Source organism: Rhinichthys klamathensis, unplaced genomic scaffold, assembly GCF_029890125.1.
Source record: "Rhinichthys klamathensis goyatoka isolate OS25496 unplaced genomic scaffold, OSU_Roscu_1.1 h1tg000098l_1, whole genome shotgun sequence".
Classification (NCBI taxonomy): Eukaryota; Metazoa; Chordata; class Actinopteri; order Cypriniformes; family Leuciscidae; genus Rhinichthys; species Rhinichthys klamathensis.
Genome location: NW_026606637.1, coordinates 5,119,653 through 5,134,615, shown reverse-complemented (window position 1 = coordinate 5,134,615; position 14,963 = coordinate 5,119,653). Strand labels below are relative to the sequence as shown.

Here is a 14,963-nt window from a genome sequence, read left to right as displayed (position 1 = left end):
TCCCATCAGATCACTTGGATGTGGCTGTGTTACAAGAGGTAAAAACGATATAAATACTGTTCATTTACTCACACAAACCGCTCGTTTCGTGTCTTAGGCCATCAATGTGTACTTACATTTACGAGTCATTAAATCATGTTTAATTTGGACTTCTCTGTGCATGCTCTTTGAGGTGGTGACCATAGACCTGCATTATATGACTGACAGAGAAGAACAGTTTGACCTAAAAATATCAAAATTGAAATTACTGCGGAAACAAAGACACCTACATCTTGGATGCCCTTGAGGTAAGCTAAAACATACCAAAAAAAAATTTCAAAGTGAACTATCCCTTTAAGTGAACGTAAACAGTTGACAAAGAAAACGCATAACAGTATATTGGATCTGTGCAGCTCTTAAAGTGACAGCAGCCTAATATTCCTGCTGCGGTGTCTAATCAAACAACAAAAGACAAAGAGAAAATTCAGTCGCCGTTCTTGACTAAATAACTTTTACAAATAACTATATTTGTAATGCATATTTTATCTACAAAGTGCAGTCTTATTTTACATTTGATTACAGTTTCTGTACCCGAATACCTGAAAATCTTAAAACACTGTTTATTTCAATCGCATCTTTGTTCAGTTGTATTTATTTGTGCGATTGCTAATTTGTTTATTTGTTCTTAATCACGGAGTGTTTACTTGTCTTTAATAATGCTTGAAATTTATATAAGTTAATCTAGTTGTTTTTGGTATTTTTAAACCATTGGCAAAAGTTCCTTGTATAAGTGTTCTTTAGCCTGTTTATTTTTGTTCATGGTATTCAACTACAAAGTTTTGCAATAAGACTTAGAATATGAATGATATATTATTGGAATCGAAATTAGGAATCAATAAGAAGCAGAATCGGAATCGTTAAAATTCAAACGATATCCAATCCAAAATTTGCATTATATTGTATTATGCTCGGTAGATATTGCATAAGCACCGGCATAATGGATGTTTTAGCTGTGTCAAAGACTAAGGTGAGACATGTTTATGAGTGTAAAACATCTCCAGCTCGGGTCAGACACTCGTAATCCTCCGCTGCAGTTGAACACAACACTGCCTCCAGGCTGAGTTTGTCAGGAGCGCTGGGTCAGCACACAGAGGACTTCTATCCTCAGAGGAACTAAACACCTGTCACAATCCTTTACTCATTCAAAATCTGCAACCAGGCAGGACGGAGAGACCAAACATAGCCATATTTACCCCAAACCACCCCTCCATCTTAACCAGACACCAACATACACAGGTGAGGTAAAAGGGAGCAGTCCAGGTCAGACCAACCGGAGATTGGGGGATTCATCGCGCTCATCCAGATGTTAATGGCATTTTAACTGAGCCTCATCTTAAAACACCTCACCAAGGGGAATGAATCTGTGAAGTGCTTACCAGTAACCAATTACCCAGTGGCAATTTTACAGCCATTACAGCAGAGATTAGAGATAATGGCCAAATTAAAGAAAATGCACTAAATGGTTAAAAAAGTAAGCAGGAGGGAGGAAGACAGACAGCACTTTGAGATTAATAGACTTTCTCCTCAAATGACCACAAATCTGGAATGCTTGTTGACCGCTGCAGGCTCTGAAGGAGAAACGGTAGGTTTGCACTGTTTGGGTATGAGATTTAGAGGGGCTCTCACCTCGTTTCTGACGCATATTTGGGCCTGTGTCACGTCTGTAGCCTGTTTCAGGACTGGAAGAGTCCGACTGTCGGAGAGCTGTTTTGCGCATATATCTGTCAATGAAAGCAAAGTCAGCTGAACATAATGGTACAGTTATAGTTGAAATTATTCAACCCCCATTGCAAATCAAGTTTTTTGGCAAAATTTACAGACATTTTTAGCTGTTTGCAATGAACAAATCAAACAAAAGTAATTGAAATAGCTCAACACAACAAGTGGTTTCCCCAAATTCAACTGAAAATGCAACTTTTAAATGACTTCCGCAGTCTCAAAATTATTCAACCCCCTGAATAAAACCCCTCACAACAGCACAAATCTGCAAAACAGGTGTTGTCTCAAGCACACCTGATTCAACTAATCATACAGGGGTCCATCAATAAAGGGGTTGAATAATTTTGAGACTGCAGAAGTCATTCAAAGTTGCATTTTCAGTTGAATTCGGGGGTAACCACTTGAAACATTTGTTGTGATTAGCTATTTCAATTACTTTTGTTTGATGCAAACAGCTGAAAGTCTGTACATTTTGCAACGGGGGTTGAATAATTTAGTTTACAACTGTATATTATCACTCTATTATATCAACTCTATTATATCAACCATAAGCAAATATTCATTATTAAATGTGCATGTACAAACAAAGGGTAATTCGGATTGTATTACATGTAGACAGATGTGAAAATCAAGCAAATCACATTTTTTGAGCAAGGAGGAGATTCAAATATTTTAATATAAAAAAATATATATTATCGTTATTGTTAAGTACACACTGTAAAAGGTAATCAAGTTAGTACAATTAGAGTACTAAAGCAAAACTGGTTCAAAAGTAGATATTACTGGCAGTTAGATAAAATCAAGTTCAAATATGCTTATAAAATAGCTTTGAGAAAAGGTTGAGCATAATTTGTTTTGAAATATATCTGTAATGAAATTCATCATTTTATAAAGTGCCTCTATCATGCTTTTTTGAATATTACCTTTCATGCAGTGTGTAATGTAGCGAGCGGTTTGTGAATGTTAACGATCTGCAAAGTTGTGAAGCCGAAAGTGCGTTACAGTGTGTACAATCGCTGAGCTTTAGGAAGCCTCCGTAGCTGAAGTTCAGATATGGTAATGGGCGTATCGTTTCCGACACGCATTGTAAGCGGTAGAACAATCACAACAGACTGGGCCATTTGACCAATCAGAGCAGAGTAGGCTCTCAGAAAGGAGGGGTTTAGAGAGACTGAATCTTCGGACAAGTCGTTTAAGAATCTTTGAAAAATGTTGTGATGTGCAATGTATATTATGAGAAAATGAACGGGTTTTTTTTACCTTTTATGCATGTAAACCTGCTGTAGGAGACTTTAGAAATTTAGAAATTCTGAACATTTTAAATAAAATAATAGGGGCACTTTAAGTATGTATGACCACACACAAACAAACAGAAACTCGCAAAAAGTACCTCATGGGAGCATGGTAGATGTTCTCTGTAATCTTCTGATGGAGTTGACTGGCTTCTGTGCAATGAGAGAGAGAGAGAGAGAGAGAGAGAGAGAGAGAGAGAGAGAGAGAGAGAGAGAGAGAGAGAGAGAGAGAGAGAGAGAGAGAGAGAGGAGAGAGAAGAGAGAGAGAGAGAGAGAGAGAGAGAGAGAGAGAGAGAGAGAGAGAGAGAGAGAGAGAGAGAGAGAGAGAGAGAGAGAGAGAGAGAGGGGGTTATACAGAGGCTAGTCAATGTTTACGTACTGTATTCAGACAACACAAATTAAAACCACAGAAAACACCTCAGGATTTTTTTGGTCTTTGATGTTGATTTCACCACCTTTTCTAAACAACCATGAAATCTAAAAGTTTTAGATAACATCATGTGTTCTCTATCAGATAGCCCCACAGACAGCACATGCTCTCTTTGGGTGTTTCTAAGCACTGAGGAGAACTCTATAAATAGTTTTTACAGGGCAAGGTTGCAAAACGTTAAAAATGTGAGTTTAGAGGGTGAGGTTATTTAAGGTTGTCATTGTGAGTTTACAATTCATTTTGGCTTTGCATGATACATGTTTGTTCCTGGATAACTTCATCAGGTTAGACAGAGTTTTATTTTTATCAGACTGGGCTTGCACATTGATGTTTAGGAATGTTTGCTCAGAAATACCTCGGCAGGCCTCCAGTTGGCTTGTTAAGACTTTGCGGATCTCTGACACCCACGTGTTCTTCACATCCATGGAAGGGGCCTGACAGAGAATACAGGAACAGACATATGCTATGACAGTGGAAACCTTCCTGCTATGGGACAACAGTTCCCTCTCATGGCCAAGACATGGAAAAACAGGATGCCATTCGACAACAAAATAGATTAGATAAAACGATATGGCTGACAGGGTAAGGGTATAGATATGAATTACCCAAAAATGTTCACAACAGAACACAGCCACAACGGACATTGTTGTGAATATAATAATAGACTCACATTTGGTTAACATAATTTTTTTTTTTACATAGTCACAGACTACCCTGCTGAAAAATCTAGCATAAATAGATTGAATTCTATGCTGGTCCAGACTGGTTTATGCTAGTTGGAGGTTGGAAAAGTGTTAGTCTAGCTAGTGGACCAGCATAATCGTGCTGTTCTCAAGCAAAACTGAGCTGATGGTGTAGCTGGTCCACCAGAACTCCTGCTACCCATGCTGGAGACCAGCAAACCAGCATCCCATATTGCTCCCAGCATGCAAATCATACCTTTTTTCTGGATTTCTGGATTTTTCTGCAGGGTATTTGGACCCCACTGCATTTACTCAAAAAAACAATTCTGTGTCACATTAGTCTGTACCTGAATGATGTAAACTTCCTCTCTGCCATTGTACCAGATTTCAAACTTCTTGATGTCTCCCTTTACATTTTCTGTGATTCCCACTGAGCTCATCTGAAAAAATAAGTAATTATATATATATATATATATATATATATATATACAGACATACACACATACATATACTGTATATACTTCCCTTTTCAGGATATGCAATTCATTAAATTTATCAATTACATTCAACAATTCAATAATTTATTCCAACATTTTTTACTTTATTTATTTAATTATTTATTATTATTATTATTTACCACTTTTCAAACTTCCTGGGTCACCACTGAATTTAAAACCTGAGGCAAAACCACTTGAGAACAACTGCTCAATTTAGAGGAGTTTTTTTGTTTGCATTCACATATAACGCCACAACTAATTAAAAGAAAACGTTTGAAAAGGTCAAATATTTGCTCTGAAGTTAAAGGAGACCTTAGAGCCAACAGGAACACCTTAGAGCCAATATCTACAAAACAGGATGTTCAATGGCATGGCATGCCTACATTGTAGATATAGCTCATTCTGTACAGCCAGATGTAAACAATGTCGCTACTTTGAGATTTTTAGGCACTGTTAGCTCTGTTGCTCAATCTGACAGTCAGTGATGGTGTCTGTCCCACCTTTAACGAGTGCTTGAAACTGTAGGAAGGGGATTTCTCATGACCATCAGACGTCTCCTCACGTTTCTTGCAGAACAAAAGGATTTTGTGGTAGAGGAAGAGATGTCTTTGCATGGGTTTGAAGCGTGCCAAGTCCTTCACTTTACTGTGACCTTTCTTATGGTCTGTCCAAACGTTAAACGAGCCCTGCATGAGCAGTTTGCCCAAATCATTCAGATTACCCTGAAAGACACAAGCATACGGACAAAATCACACACCAGATTTACATTAGCACACACACAAAGCGACTTCAAACATACAAAATAATGACCTCCACCGTACTATAGGTGCTCAACACGCAAACTGTTGAAATAAAAATTATATAATGTGTAAAAACCTCAAAACCAGTGATGGCGATCTGATGCATGGAGTCATTGACCGATTTGATGATGTCCAGCATTGTGGCCAGGGCTTCTTCTAGCTCGGCCGTTCCCTCTGAGTTTTTACTGCACTTCAGCATCTCCTGTAAAATGAGCAGATTTAAAGAACAATAAAAGGCAATTGAGAGGTCATCACCTCAATATACAAACAAACAACAATCTAATATAAAATTTAAAGACTTACCTTTAACATCAGTTGGTACTTGGTGATTCTCTGCACAGGTTTTAGCAGATATGCATCTAATGAAAGCTTGTGGTCTAACCTCTTCTGACACTCCTGCATAAAAAATAAAAAAAAGCAAAAAAAAGCAAAAAATAACTCTTATGTTGTGTTCGGGCCATTTCGGATTTTTCACTTGTGGTGTTCCGGGTCAAAAATGACCCGCCTACAAAAATAGCTTATACATCTCTCATTATGCTATATTATCACCAAATATTGGATTCAATCTTTTTGTCAACTCGTTTTCTTTCAATTAGGACAGGATTTTGTATTTCTTTCTGGAACTGATTGACCTGATCCTCTTTGATCTGAGCTTTTTGCACCTCAGTTTTTAAGTGAAAAAAAACTGTATTTGTGGATAATTTTGTCATTCAGTAAAATATTGGGAAAATTGCAATCATGTTTGACCGGAAACATCAAAGGTCATTAATGCTACAGGGTTTTCAACACAGTGTAAGGGTTCAAAACTATTTTAACATCTAAAAGGGATTTAAGGGAAGTAAAATTTACAAACATCAAACATTACACAACCGTTCAAAAGTTTGGGGTCAGGAACTTTCTTTTTTTTTTTTTTAAGAAATAAATACTTTTATTCAGCAAGGACAAAGTGACAGTAAAGATTATTAGAATTTGTTACATTGTCTCAAAAGATTCCAATATTAAAAAAATGCTTCCTGTACATCAAAGAATCCTGTAAAAATTGTATCATAAAATTGGAAATAATTATCCAAAAAAATAATAAGCAGCAAATCTGTTTTCAACAGTGATAACAACAAAATAACAATAAAAATGTTTCTTGATCATCAAATCAGCGCATTAGAATGATATCCGAAGGATCATGTGACACTGAAGACTGGAGTAATGATGCTGAAACCAGCTTTGCATTCACAGTATAAATAGATTATATTTAAATTACAAAAATATTTCACAATGTTACTGTTTTAACTGCATTTTTGATCAAATAAATGCAGGTCAGCATAAGAGACATCAAAAACAAAGAAAATCTGTCCGACGGCAAACTTTTGTATAATGTATATATAGGCATCACCTGAAAGAACATACTGTCCCCACACTGCCGCCACAGAGCCTCCGAGCGTGGCTTATTCTGACAATATTTCTCATAAATCTGTAACTCTTCCTTCTGTAAAACAGCAAATGACAAGCGTTAGGATCCCATTTCACATACTGTAGTTGTACTGTATCTCCAACCACATCTCTATGATGTCACTCACCCGCTTCAAAAAGCATATCCCTACCAACTCTGGCTTTTCTGCAGAATTTTCCAGCTCTTTAAGAAACGTCCTGTCAAAACATGATGGAAAAAATGAGTACAGACAAAATAAATGAGGTAATGGAACGAGAGGTCAACGGGTAGGGAAACCGTGAGATGGGTAAAAAAAAAAAAACAGATCAGAGCACCAAGAAGGTGTTGTTAGATATCTGAGTGTACAGTGATGTGAGTCACCATTTACTCTCCCTCATGTTTTTTTTTCTAAATGAATTAGACTTTTTCTTTCAATGAAAAGAAATGAGGGCAGAAAGTTCTCACTGCTCCAAATATCACAAAGAAGCACCATAATATTAGTAGAGGTTCTGATTTGTGTCAGGTTCTGATTGGTTCCCTTGGTTCATGTGTCATGTTCTTATTGGTTTATTGTGTTGATTACTTTCAGATTTGTCTTGTTAAGTGTTTAGTCTTTGTTTATGAAAAGCCCTCATGTTTCCATCTAGCTTTGTTCGTGAAACTGATGTTTAGTGAGTTTTCATAAAATATATTTATTTTTTAAATTAAATAAAAATAAAATAAATAAAATAAACTAAACTAAACTAAGTCTCATTTTTGGTCACCATTGACTTATTGTATGGGAAAGAATAGCATTAAAGGAACACTCCGACTTTTTGGGACTTTAGCCTATTCACCTTATCCCCCAGAGTTAGATAAGTCCATACATACCTTTTTCATCTCCGTGCGTGCTATAAGTCTGTTTGACGCACCCCGCGCTAGCCTAGCTTAGCACAAAGACTGGATGTAAATGGTTGCAGCTAGCATACTAATCCAAATAAGTGACAAAATAACGCAAACATTTTCCTATTTACATGTTGTGATTTGTATAGTCACAGAGTGTACAAAAAACAAAGTCACATGAGACACAGACATATTTTAACCGTATAAATACTGGGAACTATATTCTCAGAAGGCAGCACCTGAGACGCGCTCTCTCTGCTCCTCACCATGGCGCGTCTCAGGTGCTGCCTTCTGAGAATATAGTTCCCAGTATTTATACGGTTAAAATATGTCTGTGTCTCATGTGACTTTGTTTTTTGTACACTCTGTGACTATACAAATCACAACATGTAAATAGGAAAATGTTTGCGTTATTTTGTCACTTATTTGGATTAGTATGCTAGCTGCAACCATTTACATCCAGTCTTTGTGCTAAGCTAGGCTAGCGGTGGGTGCGTCAAACAGACTTATAGCACGCACGGAGATGAAAAAGGTATGTATGGACTTATCTAACTCTGGGGGATAAGGTGAATAGGCTAAAGTCCCAAAAAGTCGGAGTGTTCCTTTAACATTGTTTATTTTGCACAAAATAAATAATGACAGAATTTTCATTTTGGGGTGAACTATCCCTCTGTTGCCCTTTGTATGATTATTTAAGCAAAACCTATATACATTTTATCCCTGTCAAACAAATCAATACAGAACGTCCAATATCAACAACAAACACAAAAGCCTTCGTAGAAGTCACACTTTTCATTACTGGCACGATGACAGGCTTGTGTTTCAATGACTGTAAAACCACAAAACCAAGGCTACGGCTGGGAATGATGGGCGTCGTGTATGTCCACCTGATTGACGCAGTAGAAACAGGTGCTGGGATGTGGAGGCACACAACACAGTTGGGGGGGGGGGCTTTTATTGTTATTCCTGGACTCTGCTGTAACTCGATGCCATGTAGAAGACAATGAACTCTAGAAGAATAATCGCTAGCATGAGGCCAGCCGGACAACGGGCCAGGTAATCCCTATTGATTATTAGCGACAATGACTTTACAATTCAATATCACGAGCCCCAGTCCCAACCCAGACACACTGTTGTTTCTCTTATACTCATTATATACAAAAAAAGGGATGGTTAAAATGACTTCCTGGTTTTATGGGTGTGGAGTTTACATTGCATTACATTTTTACAATTAACAATATAGGGAAATGTCAGACTGAACAGGAAAAGAAACTAACCTAACCAGTTGTCCTAAAAGCCATTCCAGGAATGCGGGAGCAAATTGGGGGAGGGTCTCATGGAAAAGCGTGCTGGAAAATCCAGCTCAAGCTGTTTGCTGTGTTTCGGAACATGGCAGCTGGTTTCGGTTCAAACTGGCAGATCATCTTGGACAAGCGACACACTAACTGACCTGTTCTGACCAGCTGGAAATCCAATATCATGTCCTTAAGTTGGAAATTTCAACAGAAAATCAGTTTCCTTACTTCTGGTGAAATTCGTAGATTTCTGGCAGATTGCCGAAGAGAACATCCTTCTTGTTTTCCAAAGACGGTGGTATCAAGTAGATCAGCTCGGGGTCATCCAGTGCAGCGGAATATCCCTGCAGGATACAGACACACAAATAAACACAACCACCAAAACGGTCACAAATTTTCACTTCCCCAGATTTTTCACATACAACATTTGCATTATTTGCACGCTTCTGTTCTTAGCAAATGCTTTTTTATTGCTCTGACAAATCACAAATACTAGGACTCAAATTATTGTTTGTGATTTGTACAGTATCAGATCTGTGAGAGATTGTCAATTATTAAGTGATTTATAAGAGGTCTGCATGAGATGATTAAAACAACCTAAAAGATTAAGTGATGATGAGGCCTTTTGAGTAATGTATTTAATATGTTTAATAAATATAAAATCAAATCATATGAGGTCTGTGTGAAAGCTTGAATATGTATCCATTTAAATAATCTGTATGAGATATAGGGTAGACTAAATACAGATGACTTTATTAATAAGTATCACTTCCGTGTGAAAGTCCATTAAAAGGTTTTTTTTTTTTTTTTTTTTAAAGAAGCATCTTATGCATCAGCATCATTACTCCAGTCTTCAGGGTCACATGATCCTTCAGAAATCATTCTAATTTGCCAATTTTCTGCTTAAGAAACATTTCTTATTATTATCAATGCTGAAAACAGTTGTGCTGCTTAATATTCTTGTGGAAACCGTGATGCTTTTTTCAGGAATTTCACTTTTGATTGAATGCATTCTTGCAGAATAAAAGTATTAGTATCTTTGAAAAAGAATAAAAGAATTCTTACAGACCCTAAACTTTTGATATGTTCTAGACAACTTGCAACAAGAGTTTCCGTTCTTATTTTCACATGCATGTACCTCTATGATGCTCTGCAGCTCTTCCACGTACAGCCTCTCCGTCTCAATCAATTCATTCATTATGTGACTGTTGAGAAACATGAAAAATCCATCAGTATTCGGTCACAAAAAAGGTCAGAACATCGGTGTGACGAGATATTTTTTATGGAAGCTTCACTATGAACAGAGCTCTCAGAAAGCCATCACACTATAAGGGAAGGTTTTTTTTTCATAGCAGAAAATCTTTATTTTTTAAAGCTTTAATATATATATATATATACTGTATATAAAATAAATTGTATATTTTAATAAGCTAAAAATATCTGATAAAGGCTGTTCCACTTAAACCCTTTGGTATTTTGCATTGACATGTCATCTACCACTATCAAACAAAAAGGCAGCTCGGTTTCAATCTTTGTGTCAACAGTGGACGCTAACGCTCATCTAGTTTGTTGGCTACACCCTAAAATTAAATGATGACATTTTATTTAATTTCTCTTAACATGCTAGGTGCTATAAATGACCCAAGGTATCAGATCTCATTTTGTCTTAACTAGTTCTCCTCTAACACAGACCAAGGCCGATGAATCGCATTTATTGTGCTGAGGTGCAGCCTTGCTTATGTGAATCAGATGACCCAAATTCCATGTTTCTGTCAGAGATGTCTCTGTTTTCACAGTTTGTTCATATGATAAAGTTGGCCAATGTTTAAAAAGAGGGTTGTACTTTCCCCCTCCCACCCATCAGGAAACACTCCTGCTCAAATGCTCCACTAGTAGCTGCACACTTCTGCTTTCAATACCGCTGTAACAATACGACTGAAATCCAGGGCTTTAAAACAAAGACTTTTGTATATTTACTACATCATGGATGGGCCACGCTCTCAATGGTAAGTCGTATATATTTTTTGAGTTCATTATAGAGTTTCTGCCCAGAGTTCTTCCAGAAAACAACTAAAAGATTTAACTTCTAGAAGCCTAAATGTTTTTTCCATTGGTATGTCAAGCCTTAGAGACCTCATGCTAAATTTACACTGTAACTGTGGAGTTTGAGTATTGAGTTTCATATAAAAAAAAAAAAAAAAAAAAACGAATGAAAGCGCCAAGCCCTTTAAACATGCCGTCCGCCTCATATGATTAATATCTATTAAAATGAACCTTTGCTTAGGGTGTTTTTCCAAGGAGTCTCTTTGGGAGGGTTATTTTTTAATGACATTTAACCTATAAGAAAAATTTAAGTAATGCTAATGTTACATCAGAGAAATACTTTTAGAGATGACTAAACGATGACAAAGGTATTAAATAAAGAAGTTGAACAGGCCGTGAAGATTAAAAGGCATAAAAGCACAATTCGGTGTTGAAACGTTTGAATTAATTCACAGAGAATGAGACCGTTAGAATAAAGAAACCAGTTTCACTTACTATCATTTATATATACAAAGCATAAATGTGTTGAAATCTACATGAATATGCTTTTTTAATGTATAACTTTACTGTTGGAATCCTTGATTGCACAAAAAGAGCTGTAATACATTTTTAGGCAAGTTTGGATCAAAATGAAGGAGGGAAAATGTAATGGACAGTCATGTAGACTGTTGCTGAAGTAAATAATTGCACAGGCCGGCTGGTGTGAGAAGGTGATCCAGTTTGACAGACGATCCCGGCTGCTCTAGGCTCACAAGAGTTTTGGGTGTGTGACATTATTATGAGTTTCATTGTTGCCGTGTCGTGCCTTTGAGTAGATTTGCTGCTGTAATGATCTTTTCGTTTTGTACAGCACTCAGCAGATCAGCGTGTTCGGCGGTTTAAAGCCTTCTTTTATTCAACGTTGCGCTGAGTCGACGATTGCTTTCATTCACAAGATCGATTAGGCGAGTCCCCTTAAGGTTTTGAATAAGCTCTCGCAACAAATGGTGTAAACAGGCAGCATTTGTTAGAGAGGAATGTTGTTTTGAAAGCAAATAGGTGGAATGGCTGCCATGATTTTAAAAGAAAAGATAAACATGTATTGAAACAGTGATTCAGTAACACTTTGCAATAAAGTCATCTTGTTAACATTAGATTATCTATTAACCAACATGAACTAACAGAGCAATACATTTTTTACAGTATCTATTACATTTTTTGTTAATGTTAGTTAATAAAAATACTGCCGTTCATTGTTAGTTCACAGTGCATTAACTAATGTTAACGAATACAACTTTTGATTTTAATAATGTACAAGTAAACATTAAAATTAACATTAACTAAGATTATAAATGCTGTTTTTAAGCTTAACTATAGCTACTTAACTAATAAAACCTTATTGTGAAGTGTTGCCAAATATATTAATAATATTTCTACGCAACCATTCAAATGTATGATTTTTTATATTAATAATTTTATTCAGCTATAGGATGCATTTAAATTGATCAAAAGTGACAATAAAGACTTCATTTAGTACAAAATATTTCTATTTCAAATCAATTCTGTTCTTTTGAACTCTTTATTTATCAAAAAATGTATCACAGTTTCCACAAAAATATGTAAACTGATAATAATAGTTAATAATAATAATAATATTAACAAGAAGAAATGTTTCTTGAGCGCCAAAATCAGCATATTAGAATGATTTCTGAAGGATCATGTGACTGGAGTAATGATGCTGAAAGTTCAGCTTTGTATCGTGAACTATGAACTATATTTATGTATTTTTATTATCATTAATCCAAGTAAAACATGCCAGATCATCTACACAAATTATATGCAGACAACCAATAGGCAATGTAATGAAGTTATCTGTATAAAGAATAAGGGTTTATGTACAGTAGCTTACTGTAAATCATAATTAAATGCAATCCTTGCATCCTTTTGAAATAATCATTCTTCTTTCTTTACAGAACACAAATGTGGCATTAATGCAATACAGTGGATTGTCTTCGCATCGAAAGCAAATAACGGCAGACATTTTTTGTAAAAAGAGGTGTAAGAAAAAAAGACACAAAAAGGAAAATGTTCAGGGTTAATGGTTCTGTTTGGCCAACACATCTGCAGTGAGATGACTATGATGGAACTATTTGTAAGCGGTACATCTGGATTGCATTATTGGACTTGACAAGAGAGAGGGTTTGGGTGTGTGCGTATAGCTTTAGCAGAATGTTCATAAATTACAGAAGGGTGAAAAAATGGCATTTTCTACGGCTCGTCTCGATGTGCTGTGTCATGTCGATCCTCATGGTTTGCTGGGAACAAGTGGACCACCACGTCGTGAGCCACGTGAAGTCGTACTCCTACCGCTACCTGATCAACAGCTACGGCTTCATCAACAAGAGCCTCAGCGTCAGCCCGGAGGAAGCCGCCAGGTTTGGAAGTTTCCCGTATTTGCTAAACAACAAGGGCGTTTGTACGGACAAAGACGTGCTGCTCCTCCTCTTCGTGAAGTCCTCTCCGGGAAACTTCAAGAGACGGCAGGCCATCCGCTCCACTTGGGGCGACGAGTCCTACGTGAGTCGCGAGCTGGGTGTTCTCGTGAAGGTGGTGTTCGCTATGGGTGCTAACCCAGACGTGTTCACTAATAAGTCACTGCTGAAAGACTTGCAGAAGGAACATGTGAACCATGGTGACCTGGTTCAGCAGGATTTCCTTGACACATTCCACAACCTCACTGTGAAACTGCTGCTTCAGTTCCACTGGACGCATGAGAACTGCGCCCATGCCCGCTTCCTCATGACCGCGGACGACGACGTCTTCATTCACATGCCCAATCTGGTGCACTACCTGCAGGACCTCAGAAGAAGGAACGTGCGCAATCTCTGGGTCGGCCATGTGCACAGGGGGGCTCCTCCCATTCGCCGGAGGGACAGTAAGTACTACATGCCTTTTGACATGTACCAGTGGTCCTCCTACCCAGATTACACCGCCGGGGCAGGCTACGTGGTCTCTGGCGACGTGGCAGCCAAAATCTATCAGGCCATGCTGTCTCTAAACGCCTCTATGCACATCGATGATGTCTTCATGGGCGTCTGTGCCATTGCAGCGGGCGTCTCGCCTCAGGAACACGTTTACTTCTCGGGGGAGGGGAAAACGCCCTATCACCCGTGCATCTACGAAAAAATGATCACTTCTCACGGACACGAGGACGATATCAGGTATCTGTGGAAGGTTGCAACCTCACCACAGGTAGAAGGTATTTCGTCTGGATTGGTGGGGAAAGTGTATTGTACGGCTGTGAAAATGATGCTGCTGTGTAAGCCGTACTTTACAAACACGTATTCATGCATGGGAGCATTTACATAAAGCGCTGTGAGCTCTGTGAAGTCCGAGCAGTATTTTTTTTTTTTTTTTTTTTTGCCGTTTACTTTTGCTTTAAATGTTATACTGTGACATTTCCTAATAAAGATAATATGCTATGCGCCCCAAGGATATGTTTAGCACTTCTGCTTTTTTTAATTTATTTTTTATATTTGCTTTTTTTGCATTATTTTTCAAATCAGTTATAGTTATGAAAAATACTAAGATTTACTGAGAATAAGAATCACAAAAAATGAGAAAACTAGGATAGAAGAAAATTAAATGAAAATATTAATATTTAATCAAATTAATATTTTCTGTTTATCATCATTAAAATAATTTCAAAAGGCAAAAAAAAAAAAAAGTATGGTGCTAATAATGGCCATTCCCCATTTTTTGGTATAGGGTGAAATAGGCTTGACCATGTTTTTGTGAGATCTAGCTGTGCTCAGTTTTAGTTTCTATGTATTGCACCATCGATAATGGGAGACAAGATACTGTGAGAGAAGATGTTTCAC

The 14,963-nt window shown here is 37.3% G+C and overlaps 2 protein-coding genes across 11 annotated transcripts in view; one reads left to right on the top strand and one right to left on the bottom strand.

Annotated features, from left to right (window-relative positions):
* Nucleotides 1-14,963, bottom strand: part of mcf2l2 (MCF.2 cell line derived transforming sequence-like 2) — an 82,215-nt gene that overhangs the window by 11,612 nt on the left and 55,640 nt on the right. For all 10 annotated transcript variants that reach the window (XR_008807246.1, XR_008807249.1, XR_008807250.1 and 7 more), the window contains exons 16-26: nucleotides 10,199-10,265; nucleotides 9,289-9,404; nucleotides 7,032-7,101; nucleotides 6,848-6,940; nucleotides 5,764-5,856; nucleotides 5,537-5,662; nucleotides 5,161-5,382; nucleotides 4,511-4,603; nucleotides 3,836-3,914; nucleotides 3,149-3,203; nucleotides 1,666-1,760 (exon numbers count right to left, since the gene is read on the bottom strand). Coding sequence is in view for 2 of the 10 variants with exons in the window: in XM_056252779.1 (XP_056108754.1) it covers nucleotides 1,666-1,760; nucleotides 3,149-3,203; nucleotides 3,836-3,914; nucleotides 4,511-4,603; nucleotides 5,161-5,382; nucleotides 5,537-5,662; nucleotides 5,764-5,856; nucleotides 6,848-6,940; nucleotides 7,032-7,101; nucleotides 9,289-9,404; nucleotides 10,199-10,265 (1,109 nt within the window). In the remaining 8 variants the exon portion in view is untranslated. The remainder of the gene's footprint in view (nucleotides 1-1,665; nucleotides 1,761-3,148; nucleotides 3,204-3,835; nucleotides 3,915-4,510; nucleotides 4,604-5,160; nucleotides 5,383-5,536; nucleotides 5,663-5,763; nucleotides 5,857-6,847; nucleotides 6,941-7,031; nucleotides 7,102-9,288; nucleotides 9,405-10,198; nucleotides 10,266-14,963) is intronic.
* Nucleotides 10,929-14,477, top strand: b3gnt5a (UDP-GlcNAc:betaGal beta-1,3-N-acetylglucosaminyltransferase 5a). The gene is made up of 2 exons (XM_056252804.1): nucleotides 10,929-11,066; nucleotides 13,056-14,477. The coding sequence occupies exon 2, from the start codon at nucleotides 13,312-13,314 to the stop codon at nucleotides 14,449-14,451; it is 1,140 nt and encodes a 379-aa protein (XP_056108779.1). The 5' UTR covers nucleotides 10,929-11,066; nucleotides 13,056-13,311; the 3' UTR covers nucleotides 14,452-14,477.

What these genes read in the sequence shown, in the direction of transcription:
- b3gnt5a (XM_056252804.1), top strand. Translation starts at nt 13,312, where the DNA reads ATGTTCATAAATTACAGAAGGGTGAAAAAATGGCATTTTCTACGGCTC.